The 24238-nt window shown below is 40.5% G+C and overlaps 2 protein-coding genes across 3 annotated transcripts; both read left to right on the forward strand.

Annotated features, from left to right (window-relative positions):
- Window positions 1-222: 222 nt before the first annotated feature.
- Window positions 223-15119, forward strand: LOC131960309 (plexin-C1-like). 2 transcript variants are annotated; one of them, XM_059325476.1, is made up of 16 exons: window positions 223-2043; window positions 2192-2314; window positions 5946-6080; window positions 6189-6289; window positions 6366-6471; window positions 6556-6718; window positions 6892-6991; window positions 7291-7366; window positions 8260-8301; window positions 8437-8570; window positions 9615-9794; window positions 11519-11627; window positions 11952-12125; window positions 12201-12362; window positions 12779-12884; window positions 13419-15119. In XM_059325476.1, exons 1-16 carry the CDS (start codon window positions 1033-1035, stop codon window positions 13475-13477), a joined length of 2781 nt encoding a protein of 926 aa, XP_059181459.1. In that variant the 5' UTR covers window positions 223-1032; the 3' UTR covers window positions 13478-15119. The 2 variants fall into 2 exon arrangements, with proteins under 2 accessions (XP_059181459.1, XP_059181460.1); XM_059325477.1 differs by lacking the exon at window positions 12779-12884.
- A 455-nt stretch (window positions 15120-15574) lies between these two features.
- LOC131961098 (plexin-C1-like) lies at window positions 15575-23950 on the forward strand. The gene is made up of 11 exons (XM_059326368.1): window positions 15575-15666; window positions 16345-17437; window positions 17586-17708; window positions 21305-21439; window positions 21548-21648; window positions 21725-21830; window positions 21915-22077; window positions 22251-22350; window positions 22650-22725; window positions 23621-23662; window positions 23798-23950. Exons 1-11 carry the CDS (start codon window positions 15575-15577, stop codon window positions 23933-23935), a joined length of 2169 nt encoding a protein of 722 aa, XP_059182351.1. The 3' UTR covers window positions 23936-23950.
- The last annotated feature ends 288 nt before the right edge of the window (window positions 23951-24238 follow it).

Here is a 24238-nt window from a genome sequence, read left to right on the forward strand (position 1 = left end):
AACAACTGTCGTTTTTTTTTTCAAGTAAAGCAGCAATGTCCTTATAATGAAGCCCCAGGTCAAAATATTGCAGAACTAACTCCTGTAATGTCATTTTCATACAGAACGAGCTCACGAGAAACTATCTCGTGCTCACGAGAAAAGTATCTCGTGCTCACGAGAAAATATCTCGTGCTCACGAGATACCAAAGTTTATTTTTATTTTCACCATGTCCCTTTAGGGGCTCCGTATTAAGGCTATTGTTGGTGTGTTTTATTTTTTCTCATGATGTATTTCTTACATTGTGGGAAAGCAAAGTAACTCACTGTCATGGAGTAAAACTTGAAAAGTGCTGTTTGGTCAGTGACATTCAACAAACAGAGAAAGAATCTCCCCAAAGCTAACACTAGATGTCATCCAGACGTCACTCATTAGACAGGCTTTCCTCTTTGCTGTACTGTAAGTTGTATATTGCAGTTTGAAGTGCTGGTTACCCGATAAGGCTGAAACCGACACTCAATATGTAGTCTGTTGTCTCTCTCTGCTGAAACGGAGGCTGTTAATGACTTGTAGATGTTTGATAAGCACTACATGTGTAATGCAGATCACTCAGTGACCCTGTCATGTTGGCAGGGAACGATCTTTTTGCAGATTGACTATAAAGCGGGTAAATCAGAACACGGTGTTAACTTCCTGAGAGTCTGTTTTGATTTTTCGTGAAGTGGGTATTATGATTTAAAGTGTTAAAAATGTATCAAACGCTTTCATGCACTGCTGCAGACGTTCTCTCGTTAGATTAAAACTGTATACTTGGTTTGAAAACGTGGTTAAAGTTGGACAAATGCAGCTGAGTGAAAACATAATGTTGCAAAAATCATCACATCTCATAAATAATTACGGTGTCTTAGTTTTCTGTTTCGCTGGACGCGCTCCCTCCCACTTCTGTCACTTCTCTTTTCAGTAGAGGCGCACTGCGCTTTTACGCACGACTAGTGACACTGTGGAGAGGAGCAGAGTGCCATGCAGACCGTCAGTGTGTGAGCGTGAACAAGATGCTGCTGCTGCTGCTGCCTGCTCTGCTTCTTGTCCTCTGGGGAGCACCGGCTCGGTGCCTGGAGGAGAATGGAGCCTTCACTTTTGATGGAGACATCCGCCTCTTCACGGTAGCCAACAACACGGTTTACGTCGCCACAGAGGAGACGCTGTACCAGCTGAGCCACGACCTGACGCTGGTCCACAGTCACACCCAGAGAGGGATCTTGACTAGTAGTTTTCAGACAAATATTGCGCATTTTTCCCGGGTTTCTGAGAAGGACAAGGAGAACGCAACTTTCCGCGTCAACATATTATTGCCGTTTGTTGAGAATAAAACTGTGATCAGCTGCGGTGTGATCGAGTGCGGTTACTGCGAGGTGCTAGACCTCAACAACATTTCAAATGTGCTGTATACGGAGCACGTCCTGGTGGGATCCCCATGGCACAACAGCTCGTCCGTCGGCTTCCTGGTCAATGTGGAGCGGGTCACAAATACCGAGACTTACATCCTAGCTGCCACAGAGCAACGCAAAGACATGTCCACTAAGACCAGCTGTCTTGACCCAGATGAGGTTAGCATTCATAATACCAATAACAAACAGTCAGGAGAATTATTTTCCGCTATTGACTATTCCTCAAGACCTAAAATCACAAGTACAGGCAGTGTGGAGTTTGTGGATGGATTTCAGCTCAATTCAATCATTTATCTTTTGTCCAACGTGCCCTCCAGCGACAAGAGCAACAAAGTCCGTCTCATCTGGCTCCAGGGCAGAGACAGTAAAACTCAGACCCTCGCATCGCTGCGGGGTGCGACCCTCAGTATCTCTGATGGTGGTGGAGGCAGCAGACTCATCTCCTCCTCTGTGATCCCAGGAGGACCACCGGTGCTCTGGAGTGGAGTGTTCAGTGTGGATGGAGGACCAACCAACACTGAGCTGCTACTGTTTGACATCAGCCCAGATCTCACTGGAGCCACTGATGGAGATCCTGACTTCTGCCGTATCTGCCCTGGCAAGACCAAACCTGTGGTGGGTCATTATGCTGTACTTTGAATATTTTCAGTGATCAGATGTTGATGTGTGGTCATTATGAATTTACAAATGACTGATCACTTCATTATTATGTGCTTTCAACAAAAATACAAAAATCATATGGGATTCTTTTTGTGTCTCTCAGCCAAAGACTCTGAAGCCGAAGACAGTCCTCTTCAGACAGAGCTACATGACCTCTGTGCTGGCAGTGAGACACAAAGCCTGGATGGTTTTCTTCATTGGGACAGGAGATGGGCAGCTCATTAAGGTGTGTATCAAAAGTTAATACGTTCCACTCCTTATTAGGGGGAAAATATAAATGACACGTTTTGTTCTCATTGTAACAATACAGATTCCAAAACCCTGTGGAGCTGAAGTGTAAATAAAAACAGACTGCACAAAAGTTCAGAATATATGTATATTTACATAAACAAAGTTTATTAGTTTGAACATTAAATCTATTGTCAATTGAAATGATCACATTCTTTTTAATTTTACATTTTGGACGGTGTCCAACCTTTTTAGAGTCAGAGTTGTTAATAGTAAACAAAGTAGGCGAATTAAGTTACAAATAACTTTTCTTATGGTATTATACAGATAATTAAAGTCAGACATGTTTAGATGCCTCTGTGAGAATTTTATTTAGGAACCATCATTTATTTTCAGTCTGAAATCAGCTTCTTGGAGCCTACAAAAATAATATCCAACTCATAGCACTCATCTAAGTTGAAAATGACAGGCTTTTTTATTTCCTTCCATTGCCTAAACAGAAAGAGTTTACTTCAGTATGTGATGTTTTGATCAAGTATTAAATATTATATCAATATCAGTCTGATCAGCAATCAGCAACAGACGTGAATTAGCAGTTAATTTAACAAGTAGCCTATAATCCAAATGCATGTAGGCCTTATAATGTAGGTAATCCTTTCAATATCACAATTTGATCCACTCAGTCTGATAACATTTCGAATGTAAGGAAGAGCCTCATTTTTTCTGCATCCCCATTAAAGTTAGCAGAGAGCTCTTGTGCACAAACTCTATGGGCTCCGAATTCAGGAGAGCCACAGAAGATCCGGGTAATTTTATGCACAAAAGTGAAACCTTTTTGGCTTCATGCGGCATAGTGAACATGGCCCCGCCTCCATCACTGTATCCAGTTCTCTTTATTCATCCATGGTCATTCATCATTTAGGTGACTTTGGAAAAAAAGCCGGGGAAAAAAAGCTGTCAGAGTTATAGTGTGGGCGTAGGACGTACAGATGCGACACCAACACGAACCAACAGTCTCATTGGCTCCCATATTACAAACGCAGGAAGATTTCTGTAGAAAAGCATATTTAACCGTTTTTCAGATCGCTCTTACAAAGCTATTTCTTCATTTTTCTTCTCAAAAAACATATGTAGCTGTTCAGGAAGAACTGAGGACGCTCAAAGTGTAGTCGGATCAATGATAGGTATTATGGTTTTGCCAAAAATGCTTTTTTGGGGCATTTTTGCTTTATTGAAAGTCATGGCTAGAAAGGGGGAGGACATGTGGCAAAGAGACCTCAGGCTGTATTCGAACCCGGGTCCGCCGCAGGAAGGACTCAGCCTTAATGGTACGCGCTCTACCAGTGTGTGCCACCGGGAAGCTCAGAAATTCCAGTCTGTCCACCTCTGGCTGCTGTTACAGATACACGCACACACACACACACACACACACACACACACACACACACACACACACACACATTTTGAGGTTAAAGGGCATAGGTTGCTGTATAAAAAGGAATGCTTGTTGTAGATGTGCTCCTTTTATATAATATAGCATCATAACATTACTAGTATAAATTGTTTGAAATCTCTGAAGAATCTCAGCATAGTGTACAGACACCGGCAGTAGCCCCCGTGGCCCTTTCAGAATTTCCCCAGACGAAATTTTCTATTTCAAATTCTATCATTTTTGCCTTTCCAGTCTCTGCTTACTTCAGCTTTAAAAGTTCAATGAAAGCGTACAGTCAATATTTTATGTTTTTGATATTGTTTTTTTGGTTTTACCCTGAGCCTTAAATACTTTATTGCCAACAACTGCTTTCTGTAGTTGTTGAGATGATAGACAGTGACTTGACCACAGTGACACCAAAGCCACACAGAAAAAATTGATCTGACAGGAAATAAGCAGTTATTTTGAGAAGTGTTAGTGGTTACATTTCATGAGCTGAATGATTTTCGCACAGGCAGAAAGTATTTTTTGTTTGGGAAATGATAAAAAACAGTTTGACAGTTGTACTGACTAAGTCCTAAACAAAGTCTAGTACTGGTTGCTAATACAGAGAATTTAAGTTTAGACATCCGGCCAGTGCACTCCGAATGGTCCACACAGCAAACACAGCCCCCCAGTGGCATGGAGCAAAATTACATGAAATAATACAAAATGAATATGGCTCATACAACAGTTTAAAACTAGAAAATTTCCTCTGGGGAAATTCTGAAAGGGCCACGGGGGCTACTGCCGGTGTGTGTAGACTATGATGAGATTCTTCAGAGATTTCAAACAATTTATACTAGTAATGTTAAAATACCATATAATATACAAGGAGCACACCTACAACCAGCATTCCTTTTCAAGCAACCTGTGTGTGTGTGTGTGTGTGTGTGTAATTAAAATCACATCACGTTACCTGTGTGTGTGTGTGTGTGTGTGTGTGTGTGTGTGTGTGTGCGTGCGCGCGTGCGCGCGTGCGCGTGTGTGCGTGTGTGTGCGTGTGTTTGAAGCATGTGTATCTAGAGGAGTGTGCACGCATGTGTGTGTGCGTGTATCTGTAACTGTAATCACAGCAAAGATCAAAGGCAATCAGAGCAAAGTTCAAAGGCAATCAGAGCAGAGCAATCAACAGAATTAACTGCCACCAACTGATGAATGTGCCGGAACAGAGGTGGAAAGACTGGAATATCTGGCCTCAAACAGAAAGCATTTTTGGCAAAACCATAAAACCTATCATTGATCCGACTTCACTTTGAGCGCCCTGAGTTCTTCCTGAACGTCTACATATGTTTGGTTTTTTTTAAGAAAAATGAAAAAATAGCGTTGTTAGAGTGATCTAAAAAAAACTGTTACATCTCCCTTTTTCAGAAATCTTCCTGCGTTTTTAATATGGGAGTCAATGAGGCTGTTGGTGCGTGTTGGTGGATCATCTGTGCGTCCTATGCCCAAACTATAACTCTGACAGCTTTAACAGAGGATTGTGAGGGAGAAGACAAATTTTCCTACGTTTCTATGTATAAATTATTTCTGTAGAGTGGAATTTGCAGCCTGGAGCGCAGTTTTCAAATTTATTTTTTCAAAACAATTTTTTCTCTCCCCCTACACTCTGGCGATGATGTCACACACTGTGACACGAACATTCCGTGCAATTCACATCTCAGAATTTCTCCAAAAATGATCATGGTCATTGAACAGGGATTGATAAAAAACTATATGACCTATCGAAACGTGGATTGATATACAGATACACAAGACTTGTGTCTACTGTTTAAGGTTCGAATGGTCTCTAGGTGAAATTATGACGGAGAAGTATACGTTTAAAAATCTCCAATTATTGTTCTTTTTCGCTCATTTTTTTCAGCCGTCCCATTCATTTTGATGCAAAATTTTGGGCAGTTTTTCGTATTCCGTAGAGAAAAGTAATACCGATCCCGATCAAACCGCACATTTTGATATACAATTTGTCCTGCAACTCTTCAAGTTGTAGGACTAGTAGCGGGACGAAATTGCGTCCGGAAGAGGAATAAGAAAAAATCCACAGTATAACAGTAGTGCTTGGGCCCTAATAAGAAGAAGCTCCTTGTGTCTAGGTATGTATTCAGCTTTGCCTTACACCTAGAAACATAACACAACAAAGCTTTATTCTTGTCATCAGCTTGCTGTGGACAAGAACTATGAGACCACCTGTCCCAGGGTGCTCTACAGGGCCAGTGACGACCGCCAGCTGTTTCCCAAAATGCACCTGGATCAAGTGGATCTTAAACATGTGTACATGCCATTTCAAAACCAGGTAGGTGAATTGCACCTGTAAATGCTGCAAGATTTTGAAACCTTTTTTTTTTTTTACCACTGTCATTCATATGCTGTATTTTATAGTGTTGCTATGTTTGTGCTCTAGATGATGCGTGTTCCTGTGTCAAAGTGCAGCACATACACCAGTGTGCAGGACTGCTGGTCTGCACAGGACCCATACTGCGTCTGGTGCAGCTCTAAAAGAAGGTAGGAGAAACAACATCTGCTGCTGACACCTACGAACAATCACAAACTTGGGTAGCATATATATTTCTCTTCCTAGGTGCATATTTGAAGACGAGTGCCCAGATTCAGACTGGATTTCCATTCCTGATGATTCCCAACAGAAAATGGTTTCCTACAGTGTTGTGAAGGAAGACACTGGACAGGTAAAGATTACATACAAGCCTTCAGCTATAATCAGTTACAACTGTCACTTGTTTCTTTTTTTGAACACTCATATCCTTTCTCAGATCACGCTTAACATCCAGACACACCTGACTGGCGGCCAGAAGGCGCTGGATAACTTTGCCTGTCAATTCTCATCCACTGCCACTAAGCCTTGTAGCACCGAAAGCCGTCCACAGTTCCCACGATGCAGCTGCACCCTTTCAAGTAGCACACTTCCTGCTGAAGGTCAGTGACCTTTGATAAACATAAGAATTAGGTGAATAAAATACCTAATTATCAATCGCTTTTTCGCCACTTGACAAATCTTTTTTAACCCATATTATATATTGTTGCATCACATAAAAACGTGTTGCTGAAAATCCTAAAGACTCATTCACTGTATTATTTCCACTTAACAGGCCTGGGTGTCACAGTTAAAATTAGACTGGAAACAACATTGTCGGAAGATCTGAAGCTTTCCAACTGCTCTGACATAAGGGGACCGCCATCCTCAGTCCTGTAAGTCCACTGTCTTATAGTTCTATAGGAAATATTCATAATTTAACCTTGTCTTTTCACATCTGTTCACAGTATTTGAGAGAAAAGCCATTGTACCTGAAAAGCCCCATACTTTATCTTTTACCAAGGTTTATTTATTGCGTATCAGGGTGGAACGGTACAAATAAAAATGCTTGCTGTTAGCTCAAGCTCAGATCTCGTTCAGTGGAATTCATCATCAGGAATCATATAAAGTTCTACACATTCATAATTTGAGTGTGAACAATAACAATAGCTGATAACTTTTGTTTTCTCTTCAGGTGTCGGCAGTGTATCAAGGCTGGATGTGGCTGGAGCTCTAACGGCTGTTCCTGGGCAAATCAAGGATTGGGGAATGTAATTATTACGCATGTTTTTTTCTTCATGTTTCCAAGTGCTTTATTTTAACATCAGTGCAACACACGGCATTCATTGGAGATGTTTGTGAAGAGACACTCGAACCACCTAGTAATGATAGTTTAACATTTAAGTTTAAAGTATTGAAACACACACTGAAATAATTTTCCATCAACAATCTTTAAATGTAAAATACAACCACACTTTAGACTGAGTGTGTTTTCTAATCAGGAGTCTTGAAGTCGTTGTGGTTTTCACTTTACTTGACTGACAGGCTATAGGGGGTCACACATTACGGGATCTTTCACCAGGAGGAATAGTCAATGAGTATGTCTGCTCTCCAAACTTCCTTTTATCACGAAAATACACACAAGAAGTGACACAGGAAATTATGTAATACCAATGCCTATGATCTCTTTCTATCTGGATCTCAACGGAGGCAGTCGCACGTTTCTTTCCCTCTCTCTCCCCTATTTTTCCTGCTTCTCTCCTCCTGTCTAGTCTTGTCTGCTGTGTAATACTTTGGAGGACTCTCTCTGTACTGCCCTCCAAACAAAAAAATCATCAACTGGTCTTTCAACGCAAATTGCGGAGCTGTAGTCATGCTTGCTGATGCATGACTAGGCAGGAGTTAGCTTATGTCGTGGCTAGGCATAAGCTAACTGCTCATCAAACAATATGTGTGTTAGTTTCTATTTCTGAATATATTAAGCACATACAACATGCAACAATGCAATTGCATTGTTGTTGTTGGAATGGACCCTTACCACTGTTCCAGTTTTTGAGCTTTGCTAATGTTAGCTGTAACAGGTCCTGAATCAGCTGTTAATATTACTTGTTCAGTGATTGTCATGTAAACTTGCTTTAAGCCTTCTCCTCACTTTCTCCTGCAGGACGGCATTTGCCAAAAAATGGAGTCAATGATGAACTTTTCAGTGAGTCTGAAACTCTTGTCACACAGATTCTTTCTCTAAACCTCACACTTTCACTCATTCACATTCAAGAGAGATGAAAATGTCCGTAGAAGATCATGGTTTAAAATTAAAGATGTTTGTTTGCTTTTCTCTCAGAAACCACAGATCTCCTCCATAGCTCCCAGTGTTGTGTCATTCTACGGCAGAAACCATGCAGTGTTGTCAGGTTCTAACCTCAGAGATGTGACCAGAGTGAGGATCCAGGAGGACATGGACTGCACTCCAAAAGAGTGAGTCAATATACAGTACAAGCCACTGACATTATGTTCAGCTGCCTAGTTTCCCTCATAATTAAAATGCATGTTATTTTCCTTTGAAAGTAAGAAGAGTACACCTTTTAGCAGTCAGTACTGTTCCTCAGAGAGTCATCAATCAAATCAAATCAAAATTACTTTATTTATCCCCGAGGGTAAATTCAGTTAGTCTGGTAACTCTGTTAGAATGAGACTGTCTGATGGCTGTAGGAGAGAAGGATCTTTTGTATCTCTCCATCCTGTAACAGAGAGAGAGCAGCCGTCCACTGCTGTTTTTTTGGTCCATAAAGGTTTTGTGTAGAGGATGATCCAGGTATTTCAGGATGGCCTGGAACATGTTGACAGGTCATCTCTCCACCACCTCCTCCAGTGTGTCCAACCTGACTTCCCAGCAGACTGCAGCATAAAACAACACACTACCACCACAGACTGATAAAAAATCTGCAGCATCTTACTACACATGTCCAGAGATCTGAGCTTCAAGAAGAAAAAGAGGCGGCTCTGCCCCTTTTTGTAGAGAGCGTCTGTGTTTAGGGACCAGTCCAACTTATTATCCAGGTATACACCTAGATACTTAGAACTTGGCACCACCTCCATGTCCACCCCACAGGTATTCAGGCATTCAGACATGGTATGTGTGTACGTGGTATCTGAGCATCAACTTGAGTGTGCTTCTGCTTCGGAGAATTTCCTGTTTGCTATGTTAAAAGCATTATCCACTATATCTTTCTTTAGTGTTATCTGCAGCAGAAATCCTTTAGATGTGTTAAGCCTGTGAAGCTTGGTCATTTTTAACTGATTTTTAACAGAATTTTTTGTGATGCATTATTTTTGCTGCTATGCTTCCGGCTTTTTGCAGGTTTTCTGCATATTCTGATTATGATGTGCGTAAAAAGTTTCCTCCAAACAAGTGGGTCTTAATCTCAATTAAACCTTTCTTTCTTTCTTTCTTTCTTTCTTTCTCTCTCTCTCTCTCTCTCTCTCTCTCTCTCTCTGTGTGATCCTGTGTGCTCTGATCAGATCTCCTGTGTGGAACAACACTGGTGTGAGTCTGACGTTCCACATTCCCAGTGCCGATAATAAAGGTGTGGTCCAAGTGTGTGTTGTCCTCCAAGACGGTAGTTGCCATGGCAGCGCAAAAATCAACTACCGGTCATCTCCATCCTGCACCAACATTACACCACGCAGCAGCTGGGCCAGGTATGACTAGATTTATTGGCATTCTTATGATCCCAACACAAACACACAGACTGATGAAAGTGTTTCTGATGATAAGACTAAACTAACTACTTTGATGGCAGAGAAAATGTAAAAAAATAAAAAATAAAAACAACCTAAAACTGGCTTTGAGGGCCATGGCTTCGTTTTCTTAACATCACACACGTCTGATATATAACAGTAAGAAAAAAAACAAAGCTTAACAACTGTTTGTCGTGGTGACTTGTACTTCCGCTTCTTCATCGAGTGTAAAAATAATGCACCTATTAGCAAAAGAGAGCTGAGCCCTACTGGCAATTAAACCAAAAACCTATTCCAGCATATCACTGGGACAATAAAGTTAAAGTGATACATGCAGCATGCTGCTATCAATAAATCACAAGCAAACCACTGAGACAGCAAAATAATGATAGTGAACAAACAAGGCTGCTCTTACTTTCTGTGGAGAGGTTTCATTAACGCAACACGGGTTGCTGGGAAATGTGGTTTTAATAGCAGAAAAACACACCGAGCTACATCATGGTTATTATAAATGTCATTATTTGACAATTGAATTTGATACTACAGTCAACACTAAGTGTTATCAAGAACAGCAGTGAAAACTGAAAGAGGCTATTTTGGGATCTGGCGCCACTGCTTTGTCACTAACTTCAATAGATGTGGCTGAGACTTATTCTAGTGGCAGAAGGCAGAAGTGGCAACTGAAGTGCCACTTCTGCCTTTGTTAGAGAAAGTCTAACTGTGCTTGTAAAAGTGCAAAATGTATGTATGGAGCCTTCATTAAAAACACATAAGGGCCATAAGAATTCATATGTAGCCTTTATATTATTATAAAGAGGTAGTAAGTTTTATCCTGAACTTGAACTGAATTATCTTCATGGTAAAAGGCTCGCCACAGTATATTTTCAGAGTGGTTAACAGCTGCTTGCACCGTGGGAAAGGAGTTACTAAGCTCATTTTATCAGTTCATCACCCAGTCATCTCACAGGAACTCACCACTTCCTCAAAGGGACAGCATCAGTTTTCAGAAAAGTGGTTTGCCACTTATACCCACTAGTAAGTTTACACTGCTTACAAATGTGCTTCTTTCATTGTGGTCATGGTTGTGATGCAAACTGTTGAAGGAACAAGAGTGCTAATCTGCACTATGGCCCTAATGGAAGACTTTTTTCATATTGTCATAAACCTGGCTCTAGGCCATGACAAAAACCGACAAGATGCCAATAATTACGTTGGTTTATTTCCAAAAGTATATATAAAAAGTAAACTAAATACAAGTATGAGGTGTGAAAATCAGTAACATCAGAAGTGTGCATGTGGATGTGTGTAAATGTGGATGTGGTGTTGTGATGCACAAATAAACAGCAAACAAAACTATAACAAAATAGCAACAGGACTTCTGGTGTCAGCAGGGCAGAGAGAGAGAGAGCTCCAGGAAGCTGGGCCTTTTATTTCCTGTGGAGCACCGGACCCAGGTGCTCCTGATCAGGCTGCATCAACTGGAGACAGAGTAATGCAAGGTTAAAGGAGACAGACTCACAGCTATCAGGGTCGTCACAATATTCATAGTCATATTTTGGGTAACCCTATGTGAAGCTAGTAACCATAGATGTGTTTTAACCATCATATCAGGCTGTCATGGTAAAAAATAGCTTTCTCTGGTATTGAATCTGTATTAAATTATTCTGCTGCTCTGTGTCCTGTAGTGGGAAGAGGAAGATCACACTCATCGGATCCCATCTGGAGTTTGTGGAAGGGGTGGTGCACAGCCACGCCCTGCAGGAAGTCAAACCTCCGAGAAACAGCAGCTATCAGGTCCAAATTTATCACATTCATGTTATGAAAAATGGCTAAATAAAAACAAATCAAACAAAGAAATAAAATGAAACAAATTACACATTGTTATATGTATTCCTCTTCATATATGTTGATTTGTATCTGTTAAATGAAGAACATATGTGCATAGGGCAATTATTTGTTTGTTTGGATGTTTTTTTATCGTGACACATCTCTTCCTACCACATTAAAATTAACAACTGTCCTTTTTAACATTTATTCAAATGATTTGATTATGACACAGTACATGTACAATACACATAAACATAACCACATTCCATTGCTATTTTTTATTTATTACAGTATCTCACCTATGAATCACCTGCAGCTGAAAAAGGGATTTCTACCAGCACTGTGTCTCTGAAAGTAGCCAATGAAACCTTGTCCTGCTCCACAATAATAAGCTACTATCCAGACCCCGAGTTCACTGCCTTCACAGCCATAAAGACCGGGGCCGATGTCCGCATCAGCATACAGGTATTATATATTTTAAAGCACATGCACACATATATAAATGTACATGAAAGGTCAGTGTTTCTGTTGTCATTTTAGAAAAAGGCAGACCAACTGGAGATGAGCCCCGCAGAAGTGTCAGTGTGGGGCGTAGAGGACGGAAAACAATACCCCTGCATCATAGAAGTGAAAGAAACCAGCGAGGACCTTTTCATCTGTCAGATTAAGAACACATCCGACAATAATTTTCAGCAGTTAAAGGTACATTTTTTTCACATGATTCTGAGGACACCTGACTTGTCAGCAGTTGAAAGTAAATCTGTCATTTAAACAGCACCAATCTAGAGAAAAGAAACTAAACTTTATTGTGATTGTAGACAGGACATAGCTGAGTCATAGCCCCAGGTTACAGAATATTAGAGCCAAAGTAATCAAATGAAGTATGAGGTGAATTAGTTTTCATCCAATGGCTTATATATATATATATATATATATATTATAACAAGCCATTCAGGAAATGTTTATATTTATGGATTGAAAACCTGAGAATATATATTAAAACCTTCAATTACACAATCTACTGTCAATAAAAGCTACAAAAAATGCTATAGACTGTTCTGGTGAAAAGTCTCACTGTAAAATGTATTTTTATAACAGCAATAGTTATTGTTTTCCAGATAACGTATGGTGACAAGACGGTAACACTCGGGGAACTATCTTTGTCTTTATTACATAAGGTCATTCTGACACTGCGTATTGTGCTGATACCCTTTATTATTTTTGGTAAGTATACAAATGTAGTAGTGTAAAACCTGAACTTGAATTCATTTGAACCATTTCTGTTTAGATTCTATATGATTGTGTATGGTTGTTAGTCTGGTTTTCTACCATTTTCATACAAACTGAGAAGCTCCTTCAACCTGTTTGTGACAAGTATATTACTGGTAGGAGGACAATAAAGCAGAAACAGTCTTTACTTCATAACCAACAGCAGCAGGCAATGTGAGAAGAGTCCGATTCAGCAGATAAAACCTACGGGCTGAGAGAGTCAGCAGACAGGGTTTGTCAGAACAAGAGCAAGACTGGAGCAAAAAGGCAACAGCATATAGAAGATCTCACAGATAATAAAGACATTGTCCAGATGATGAATATGAATCTAAAATATCATCTGTTGACAGCTAAAATACAAATATCACTGGTGTTAGACTTATAAACTAATCAAGGTCAAACCTTATACTTTATATTTACTATTTCCACTCTATGGATTTATTGCTATTTGGCTGCCTGGTTTCATCAGTTAATGTGTTTGTGTTTCAGCACTGGTGATTATCTGTCTGTGGCAAAAGAAGCTCACTGCTGAGATGAACCAGCTGTGACCATGTCCTCAAACCTGGTGGACTTTCTGCAACTTCATTATCATGTCAGACACCGTATTTTATTTAAGATTTATTCCTCTTGATACCCATTTCTCCACCTGTTGGTCACTGGAGTAAAGTTCACTCTCTGGTCCAATATAATGTAGAGGGAAAACACCTTAACTATGCAGTGAGTGTAAAAGGGCTTCCTGCAGTCTTCAGTTTTTGGCTTTAACAGTATCTTGCAACAACTTCACTATTGTTTAACTCTGGTATAGTTGTATCCATACACTGTATATAAATAATGGACGTAGTCACCGTGACGTCACCCATTGGTTTGTGGACTGCCCGTTGGAAGCCTCGAGTTCAGCCTTGTCAGTGACCTGTCAATCAAAGCTAGAAACACCCCAAATCATACGATTCTTTATCTTCTATTATCTTCTAAACGGGGCCATTATTAGAACTATTGACATCAAATTGTCTTGAAGATCATTTTTTAACTAGTGATTGAGACCATATTGTTGTCCTGAAAAAATTTTCTGAGGTAATAAATCAAGTGAGAAGTTTTAAAATTTTGCACTGAAATGAATGGGCAGATTTTTTTTCCAGCCAAACTTAGCACCCCCTACTGTAATTTTCGGTGGATTGCAGGCTTAATGCACTTCCTGGTTGGCCTCCATGCTCAGACATGGAGATTGCTGCCTGGTTGTATCTTAGAAAAATTACAAGATTTAGGTTTTGTGTCCTGGCCCAGACACCCCAGTTGAGAGTATATCAGAGGGACTCGAACTAGGAACTTTATAATCAAATCGACAGTGTCTTAAACGTCTTGGCCTCAAAAAACGATCCCATATGTCATATTTTAGAGTTTGAATAGAAAAAAACATAAATACAGACAACAGCTCTTTCCTGGGCTTTACATTTGATGTGTGATTGATGCATTATTAGTTACATACTTTAATTGAAAGGGTTGAGAAGTTGTTTTTTTTAACTATAAAATCCTAAAAAATGTACTCCATAAACAGGTTTAATGTGATTTAGCTTACTTCTCTGCTGATATTCTGGTGATGACAAGTCTTCAGGAAGTCACTGCATCCGGCAAAAAACATCATCCTGTGAAACCGCAAGTGGTTTTTATACTTTGCAGAACCAGACCAGCTAAGGCAGCTGTCACTTCACATTTACAGACTTCAGTCTGAAGAGTGGTGTGATGTTAAATGACCTGTATGGCCCAGAATAATTACATTATCTGTTGTTTTTATGTTTTCATGAATTTTAGAGTAATGCTGGTAGCAGATTAATAATGTAAAGTAAACAGCAGGTGTGTCCTCCAAAAGGAAGATGTCTTACCTTTTTTCTTTGTCCAGCATGAAGTTGTCAAAGGCACAAGATTAGTCAATATTCCACTTCCTGTTGTGATTGATACTGAGTAATATAATGTATTTTTGTAGTTTTTATTATAGAGTTAGTGTGTGTAAGCTAGCAAGGATGCTATGTAGACTCAGTCTACCTTCATCTCAGTCATGTTAACAAGCATTTAGCTTTGCTGTATAGAGTCCAAATAAGTGCTGAACTATGAGAGTGTGTATTGCAGTAGCCACTGTATATTGGTCAACACATGCTTGAATGACTGGAGCTGCACTTTATGTGGTGTTCACTGCCTGTGTCTGCCTTAAAAAATTTTTTACATGATGGTACTCAATGTTTCTTTTGTGTTTTTGTGGTATAATGGCTATGAGAAAACTATAGAATTGAATAAAAGTAACCTAGCTTACATGATGCAATAGCTTTATTGTGATACATACACAAAATATTGGGGTTTTTTTTACTCAGTGCATTCAGTATAATAAAGTGTTTTCATATTTAGCAGGGTTACAGTGAAAAGTAGGCAACACGTTACGTACGTCATATCCAATGACATAGGGAAGATTATATTATGACAATACAAGTGATATGGAGTCTGTCAATGAAGCATGGAGAGAGTTGTTCTGCCAGAGGAACAAAACGATGGAACACATTCCACCAACTCAGGATTTCCTGCTGCAGCACTTGAAGCCAGTTGCCTACCAGTCTGAGATCTTCTGAACTGGCCCAGCAGCCGACCACCAGTCCAGAAGGATGGAGGTGGACATTGGATGGAGACAGCCAGGTCTGGCTTCCTGTGTGAAGCGTTCCACCGATCGGTCCAAAGCCTGCAGAGAACTGGTGAGGTGTGGCTGTAAGTGGCTGTGGTGCAAGGTGCTCATGCAGGAAGGCACACTGGAATTGCAAAGATCTTTGTAGTTGTAAATGTAACAAATAATACAAGTGAAGCTAATAAAGTTGTATGCATGTTATCCATTTTTATGTATATGACCTGCATAAATATATGTCTGATTGCTGTATTGTAAGTTGTATATTGCAGTTTGAAGTGCTGGTTACCCGATAAGGCTGAAACCGACTCTCAATATGTAGTATGTTGTCTCCCTCTGCTGAAACGGAGGCTGTTAAATGACTTGTAGATGTTTGATAAGCACTACATGTGTATTGCAGATCACTCAGTGACCCTGTCATGTTGGTGGGGAACGATCTTTTTGCAGATTGACTATAAAGCGGGTAAATCAGAACACGGTGTTAACTTCCTGAGAGTCTGTTTTGATTCTTCGTGAAGTGGGTATTATGATTTAAAGTGTTAAAAATGTATCAAACGCTTTCATGCACTGCTGCAGAAGTTCTCTTGTTAGATTTAAACTGTATACTGGTTTGAAAACGTGGTTAAAGTTGGACAAATGCAGCTGAGTGAAAACATAATGTTGCAAAAATCATCACATCTCATAAACAATTACGGTGTCTTAGTTTTCTGTTTCGCTGGACGCGCTCCCTCCCACTTCTGTCACTTCTCTTTTCAGTAGAGGCGCACTGCGCTTTTACGCACGACTAGTGGCACTGTGGAGAGGAGCAGAGTGCCATGCAGACCGTCAGTGTGTGAGCGTGAACAAGATGCTGCTGCCTGCTCTGCTTCTTGTCCTCTGGGGAGCACCGGCTCGGTGCCTGGAGGAGAATGGAGCCTTCACTTTTGATGGAGACATCCGCCTCTTCACGGTCGCCAACAACACGGTTTACGTCGCCACAGAGGAGACGCTGTACCAGCTGAGCCACGACCTGACGCTGGTCCACAGTCACACCCAGAGAGGGATCTTGACTGGTAGTTATCAGACAAATACTGCGCGTTTTTCCCGGGTTTCTGAGAAGGACAAGGGGAACGCAACTTTCCACGTCAACATATTATTGCCGTTTGTTGAGAATAAAACTGTGATCAGCTGCGGTGTGATCGAGTGTGGTTACTGCGAGGTGCTAGACCTCAACAACATTTCAAATGTGCAGTACAGGGAGCACACCCCGGTGGGATCCCCTTGGCACAACATCTCGTCCGTCGGCCTCCTGGTCAATGTGGAGCGGGTCACAAATACCGAGACTTACATCCTGGCTGCCACAGAGCGACGCAAAGACATGTCCACTAAGACCAGCTGTCCTGACCCAGATGAGGTTAGCATTCATAGTACCAATAACAAACAGTCAGGAGGAATATTTTCCGCTGTTGGCTATTCCCCAAAACCTAAAATCACAAGTATAGGCAGTGTGGAGTTTGTGGATGGATTTCAGCTCAATTCAATCATTTATCTTTTGTCCAACGTGCCCTCCAGCGACAAGAGCAACAAAGTCCGTCTCATCTGGCTCCAGGGCAGAGACAGTAAAACTCAGACCCTCGCATCGCTGCGGGGTGCGACCCTCAGTATCTCTGATGGTGGTGGAGGCAGCAGACTCATCTCCTCCTCTGTGATCCCAGGAGGACCACCGGTGCTCTGGAGTGGAGTGTTCAGTGTGGATGGAGGACCAACCAACACTGAGCTGCTACTGTTTGACATCAGCCCAGATCTCACTGGAGCCACTGATGGAGATCCTGACTTCTGCCGTATCTGCCCTGGCAAGACCAAACCTGTGGTGGGTCATTATGCTGTACTTTGAATATTTTCAGTGATCAGATGTTGATGTGTGGTCATTATGAATTTACAAATGACTGATCACTTCATTATTATGTGCTTTCAACAAAAATACAAAAATCATATGGGATTCTTTTTGTGTCTCTCAGCCAAAGACTCTGAAGCCGAAGACAGTCCTCTTCAGACAGAGCTACATGACCTCTGTGCTGGCAGTGAGACACAAAGCCTGGATGGTTTTCTTCATTGGGACAGGAGATGGGCAGCTCATTAAGGTGTGTATCAAAAGTTAATACGTTCCACTCCTCATTAGGGGGAAAATATAAATGACACGTTTTGTTCTCATTGTAACAATACAGATTCCAAAACCCTGTGGAGCTGAAGTGTAAATAAAAACAGACTGCACAAAAATTCAGAATATATGTATATTTACATAAACAAAGTTTATTAGTTTGAACATTAAATCTATTGTCAATTGAAATGATCACATTCTTTTTAATTTTACATTTTGGACGGTGTCCAACCTTTTTAGAGTCAGAGTTGTTAATAGTAAACAAAGTAGGCGAATTAAGTTACAAATAACTTTTCTTATGGTATTATACAGATAATTAAAGTCAGACATGTTTAGATGCCTCTGTGAGAATTTTATTTAGGAACCATCATTTATTTTCAGTCTGAAATCAGCTTCTTGGAGCCTGCAAAAATAATATCCAACTCATAGCACTCATCTAAGTTGAAAATGACAGGCTTTTTTATTTCCTTCCATTGCCTAAACAGAAAGAGTTTACTTCAGTATGTGATGTTTTGATCAAGTATTAAATATTATATCAATATCAGTCTGATCAGCAATCAGCAACAGACGTGAATTAGCAGTTAATTTAACAAGTAGCCTATAATCCAAATGCATGTAGGCCTTATAATGTAGGTAATCCTTTCAATATCACAATTTGATCCACTCAGTCTGATAACATTTCGAATGTAAGGAAGAGCCTCATTTTTTCTGCATCCCCATTAAAGTTAGCAGAGAGCTCTTGTGCACAAACTCTATGGGCTCCGAATGCAGGAGAGCCACAGAAGATCCGGGTAATTTTATGCACAAAAGTGAAACCTTTTTGGCTTCATGCGGCATAGTGAACATGGCCCCGCCTCCATCACTGTATCCAGTTCTCTTTATTCATCCATGGTCATTCATCATTTAGGTGACTTTGTAAAAAAAGCCGGGGAAAAAAAGCTGTCAGAGTTATAGTGTGGGCGTAGGACGTACAGATGCGACACCAACACGAACCAACAGTCTCATTGGCTCCCATATTACAAACGCAGGAAGATTTCTGTAGAAAAGCATATTTAACCGTTTTTCAGATCGCTCTTACAAAGCTATTTCTTCATTTTTCTTCTCAAAAAACATATGTAGCTGTTCAGGAAGAACTGAGGACGCTCAAAGTGTAGTCGGATCAATGATAGGTATTATGGTTTTGCCAAAAATGCTTTTTTGGGGCATTTTTGCTTTATTGAAAGTCATGGCTAGAAAGGGGGAGGACATGTGGCAAAGAGACCTCAGGCTGTATTCGAACCCGGGTCCGCCGCAGGAAGGACTCAGCCTTAATGGTACGCGCTCTACCAGTGTGTGCCACCGGGAAGCTCAGAAATTCCAGTCTGTCCACCTCTGGCTGCTGTTACAGATACACGCACACACACACACACACACACACACATTTTGAGGTTAAAGGGCATAGGTTGCTGTATAAAAAGGAATGCTTGTTGTAGATGTGCTCCTTGTATATAATATAGCATCATAACATTACTAGTATAAATTGTTTGAAATCTCTGAAGAATCTCAGCATAGTGTACAGACACCGGCAGTAGCCCCCGTGGCCCTTTCAGAATTTCCCCAGACGAAATTTTCTATTTCAAATTCTATCATTTTTGCCTTTCCAGTCTCTGCTTACTTCAGCTTTAAAAGTTCAATGAAAGCGTACAGTCAATATTTTATGTTTTTGATATTGTTTTTTTGGTTTTACCCTGAGCCTTAAATACTTTATTGCCAACAACTGCTTTCTGTAGTTGTTGAGATGATAGACAGTGACTTGACCACAGTGACACCAAAGCCACACAGAAAAAATTGATCTGACAGGAAATAAGCAGTTATTTTGAGAAGTGTTAGTGGTTACATTTCATGAGCTGAATGATTTTCGCACAGGCAGAAAGTATTTTTTGTTTGGGAAATGATAAAAAACAGTTTGACAGTTGTACTGACTAAGTCCTAAACAAAGTCTAGTACTGGTTGCTAATACAGAGAATTTAAGTTTAGACATCCGGCCAGTGCACTCCGAATGGTCCACACAGCAAACACAGCCCCCCAGTGGCATGGAGCAAAATTACATGAAATAATACAAAATGAATATGGCTCATACAACAGTTTAAAACTAGAAAATTTCCTCTGGGGAAATTCTGAAAGGGCCACGGGGGCTACTGCCGGTGTGTGTAGACTATGATGAGATTCTTCAGAGATTTCAAACAATTTATACTAGTAATGTTAAAATACCATATAATATACAAGGAGCACACCTACAACCAGCATTCCTTTTCAAGCAACCTGTGTGTGTGTGTGTGTGTGTAATTAAAATCACATCACGTTACCTGTGTGTGTGTGTGTGTGTGTGTGTGTGTGTGTGTGTGCGTGCGCGCGTGCGCGTGTGTGCGTGTGTGTGCGTGTGTTTGAAGCATGTGTATCTAGAGGAGTGTGCACGCATGTGTGTGTGCGTGTATCTGTAACTGTAATCACAGCAAAGATCAAAGGCAATCAGAGCAAAGTTCAAAGGCAATCAGAGCAGAGCAATCAACAGAATTAACTGCCACCAACTGATGAATGTGCCGGAACAGAGGTGGAAAGACTGGAATATCTGGCCTCAAACAGAAAGCATTTTTGGCAAAACCATAAAACCTATCATTGATCCGACTTCACTTTGAGCGCCCTGAGTTCTTCCTGAACGTCTACATATGTTTGGTTTTTTTTAAGAAAAATGAAAAAATAGCGTTGTTAGAGTGATCTAAAAAAAACTGTTACATCTCCCTTTTTCAGAAATCTTCCTGCGTTTTTAATATGGGAGTCAATGAGGCTGTTGGTGCGTGTTGGTGGATCATCTGTGCGTCCTATGCCCAAACTATAACTCTGACAGCTTTAACAGAGGATTGTGAGGGAGAAGACAAATTTTCCTACGTTTCTATGTATAAATTATTTCTGTAGAGTGGAATTTGCAGCCTGGAGCGCAGTTTTCAAATTTATTTTTTCAAAACAATTTTTTCTCTCCCACTACACTCTGGCGATGATGTCACACACTGTGACACGAACATTCCGTGCAATTCACATCTCAGAATTTCTCCAAAAATGATCATGGTCATTGAACAGGGATTGATAAAAAACTATATGACCTATCGAAACGTGGATTGATATACCGATACACAAGACTTGTGTCTACTGTTTAAGGTTCGAATGGTCTCTAGGTGAAATTATGACGGAGAAGTATACGTTTAAAAATCTCCAATTATTGTTCTTTTTCGCTCATTTTTTTCAGCCGTCCCATTCATTTCGATGCAAAATTTTGGGCAGTTTTTCGTATTCCGTAGAGAAAAGTAATAGCACACCGATCCCGATCAAACCGCACATTTTGATATACAATTTGTCCTGCAACTCTTCAAGTTGTAGGACTAGTAGCGGGACGAAATTGCGTCCGGAAGAGGAATAAGAAAAAATCCACAGTATAACAGTAGTGCTTGGGCCCTAATAAGAAGAAGCTCCTTGTGTCTAGGTATGTATTCAGCTTTGCCTTACACCTAGAAACATAACACAACAAAGCTTTATTCTTGTCATCAGCTTGCTGTGGACAAGAACTATGAGACCACCTGTCCCAGGGTGCTCTACAGGGCCAGTGACGACCGCCAGCTGTTTCCCAAAATGCACCTGGATCAAGTGGATCTTAAACATGTGTACATGCCATTTCAAAACCAGGTAGGTGAATTGCACCTGTAAATGCTGCAAGATTTTGAAACCTTTTTTTTTTTTTACCACTGTCATTCATATGCTGTATTTTATAGTGTTGCTATGTTTGTGCTCTAGATGATGCGTGTTCCTGTGTCAAAGTGCAGCACATACACCAGTGTGCAGGACTGCTGGTCTGCACAGGACCCATACTGCGTCTGGTGCAGCTCTAAAAGAAGGTAGGAGAAACAACATCTGCTGCTGACACCTACGAACAATCACAAACTTGGGTAGCATATATATTTCTCTTCCTAGGTGCATATTTGAAGACGAGTGCCCAGATTCAGACTGGATTTCCATTCCTGATGATTCCCAACAGAAAATGGTTTCCTACAGTGTTGTGAAGGAAGACACTGGACAGGTAAAGATTACATACAAGCCTTCAGCTATAATCAGTTACAACTGTCACTTGTTTCTTTTTTTGAACACTCATATCCTTTCTCAGATCACGCTTAACATCCAGACACACCTGACTGGCGGCCAGAAGGCGCTGGATAACTTTGCCTGTCAATTCTCATCCACTGCCACTAAGCCTTGTAGCACTGAAAGCCGTCCACAGTTCCCACGATGCAGCTGCACCCTTTCAAGTAGCACACTTCCTGCTGAAGGTCAGTGACCTTTGATAAACATAAGAATTAGGTGAATAAAATACCTAATTATCAATCGCTTTGTCGCCACTTGACAAATCTTTTTTAACCCATATTATATATTGTTGCATCACATAAAAATGTGTTGCTGAAAATCCTAAAGACTCATTCACTGTATTATTTCCACTTAACAGGCCTGGGTGTCACAGTTAAAATTAGACTGGAAACAACATTGTCGGAAGATCTGAAGCTTTCCAACTGCTCTGACATAAGGGGACCGCCATCCTCAGTCCTGTAAGTCCACTGTCTTATAGTTCTATAGGAAATATTCATAATTTAACCTTGTCTTTTCACATCTGTTCACAGTATTTGAGAGAAAAGCCATTGTACCTGAAAAGCCCCATTCTTTATCTTTTACCAAGGTTTATTTATTGCGTATCAGGGTGGAACGGTACAAATAAAAATGCTTGCTGTTAGCTCAAGCTCAGATCTCGTTCAGTGGAATTCATCATCAGGAATCATATACAGTTCTACACATTCATAATTTGAGTGTGAACAATAACAATAGCTGATAACTTTTGTTTTCTCTTCAGGTGTCGGCAGTGTATCAAGGCTGGATGTGGCTGGAGCTCTAACGGCTGTTCCTGGGCAAATCAAGGATTGGGGAATGTAATTATTACGCATGTTTTTTTCTTCATGTTTCCAAGTGCTTTATTTTAACATCAGTGCAACACACGGCATTCATTGGAGATGTTTGTGAAGAGACACTCGAACCACCTAGTAATGATAGTTTAACATTTAAGTTTAAAGTATTGAAACACACACTGAAATAATTTTCCATCAACAATCTTTAAATGTAAAATACAACCACACTTTAGACTGAGTGTGTTTTCTAATCAGGAGTCTTGAAGTCGTTGTGGTTTTCACTTTACTTGACTGACAGGCTATAGGGGGTCACACATTACGGGATCTTTCACCAGGAGGAATAGTCAATGAGTATGTCTGCTCTCCAAACTTCCTTTTATCACGAAAATACACACAAGAAGTGACACAGGAAATTATGTAATACCAATGCCTATGATCTCTTTCTATCTGGATCTCAACGGAGGCAGTCGCACGTTTCTTTCCCTCTCTCTCCCCTATTTTTCCTGCTTCTCTCCTCCTGTCTAGTCTTGTCTGCTGTGTAATACTTTGGAGGACTCTCTCTGTACTGCCCTCCACAAAAACAAAAAAATCATCAACTGGTCTTTCAACGCAAACTGCGGAGCTGTAGTCATGCTTGTTGATGCATGACTAGGCAGGAGTTAGCTTATGTCGTGGCTAGGCATAAGCTAACTGCTCATCAAACAATATGTGTGTTAGTTTCTATTTCTGAATATATTAAGCACATACAACATGTAAATGCAATTGCATTGTTGTTGTTGGAATGGACCCTTACCACTGTTCCAGTTTTTGAGCTTTGCTAATGTTAGCTGTAACAGGTCCTGAATCAGCTGTTAATATTACTTGTTCAGTGATTGTCATGTAAACTTGCTTTAAGCCTTCTCCTCACTTTCTCCTGCAGGACGGCGTTTGCCAAAAAATGGAGTCAATGATGAACTTTTCAGTGAGTCTGAAACTCTTGTCACACAGATTCTTTCTCTAAACCTCACACTTTCACTCATTCACATTCAAGAGAGATGAAAATGTCCGTAAAAGATCATGGTTTAAAATTAAAGATGTTTGTTTGCTTTTCTCTCAGAAACCACAGATCTCCTCCATAGCTCCCAGTGTTGTGTCATTCTACGGCAGAAACCATGCAGTGTTGTCAGGTTCTAACCTCAGAGATGTGACCAGAGTGAGGATCCAGGAGGACATGGACTGCACTCCAAAAGAGTGAGTCAATATACAGCACAAGCCACTGACATTATGTTCAGCTGCCTAGTTTCCCTCATAATTAAAATGCATGTTATTTTCCTTTGAAAGTAAGAAGAGTACACCTTTTAGCAGTCAGTACTGTTCCTCAGAGAGTCATCAATCAAATCAAATCAAAATTACTTTATTTATCCCCGAGGGTAAATTCAGTTAGTCTGGTAACTCTGTTAGAATGAGACAGTCTGATGGCTGTAGGAGAGAAGGATCTTTTGTATCTCTCCATCCTGTAACAGAGAGAGAGCAGCCGTCCACTGCTGTTTTTTTGGTC

The sequence above is a fragment of the Centropristis striata genome, chromosome 22, assembly GCF_030273125.1.
Source record: "Centropristis striata isolate RG_2023a ecotype Rhode Island chromosome 22, C.striata_1.0, whole genome shotgun sequence".
Classification (NCBI taxonomy): Eukaryota; Metazoa; Chordata; class Actinopteri; order Perciformes; family Serranidae; genus Centropristis; species Centropristis striata.

Bases quoted from the DNA above. Each gene is read 5' to 3' on its own strand.
- LOC131960309 (XM_059325476.1), top strand. From the start codon at position 1,033: ATGCTGCTGCTGCTGCTGCCTGCTCTGCTTCTTGTCCTCTGGGGAGCA. The intron at 7,367-8,259 runs GTAATTATTACG...TTTCTCCTGCAG, and splicing joins CAAATCAAGGATTGGGGAAT to GACGGCATTTGCCAAAAAAT. The intron at 11,628-11,951 runs GTCCAAATTTAT...TATTTATTACAG, and splicing joins CGAGAAACAGCAGCTATCAG to TATCTCACCTATGAATCACC.
- LOC131961098 (XM_059326368.1), top strand. From the start codon at position 15,575: ATGGAGGTGGACATTGGATGGAGACAGCCAGGTCTGGCTTCCTGTGTG. The intron at 15,667-16,344 runs GTGTGGCTGTAA...TTCTCTTTTCAG, and splicing joins GCCTGCAGAGAACTGGTGAG to TAGAGGCGCACTGCGCTTTT. The intron at 17,709-21,304 runs GTGTGTATCAAA...TCTTGTCATCAG, and splicing joins GAGATGGGCAGCTCATTAAG to CTTGCTGTGGACAAGAACTA.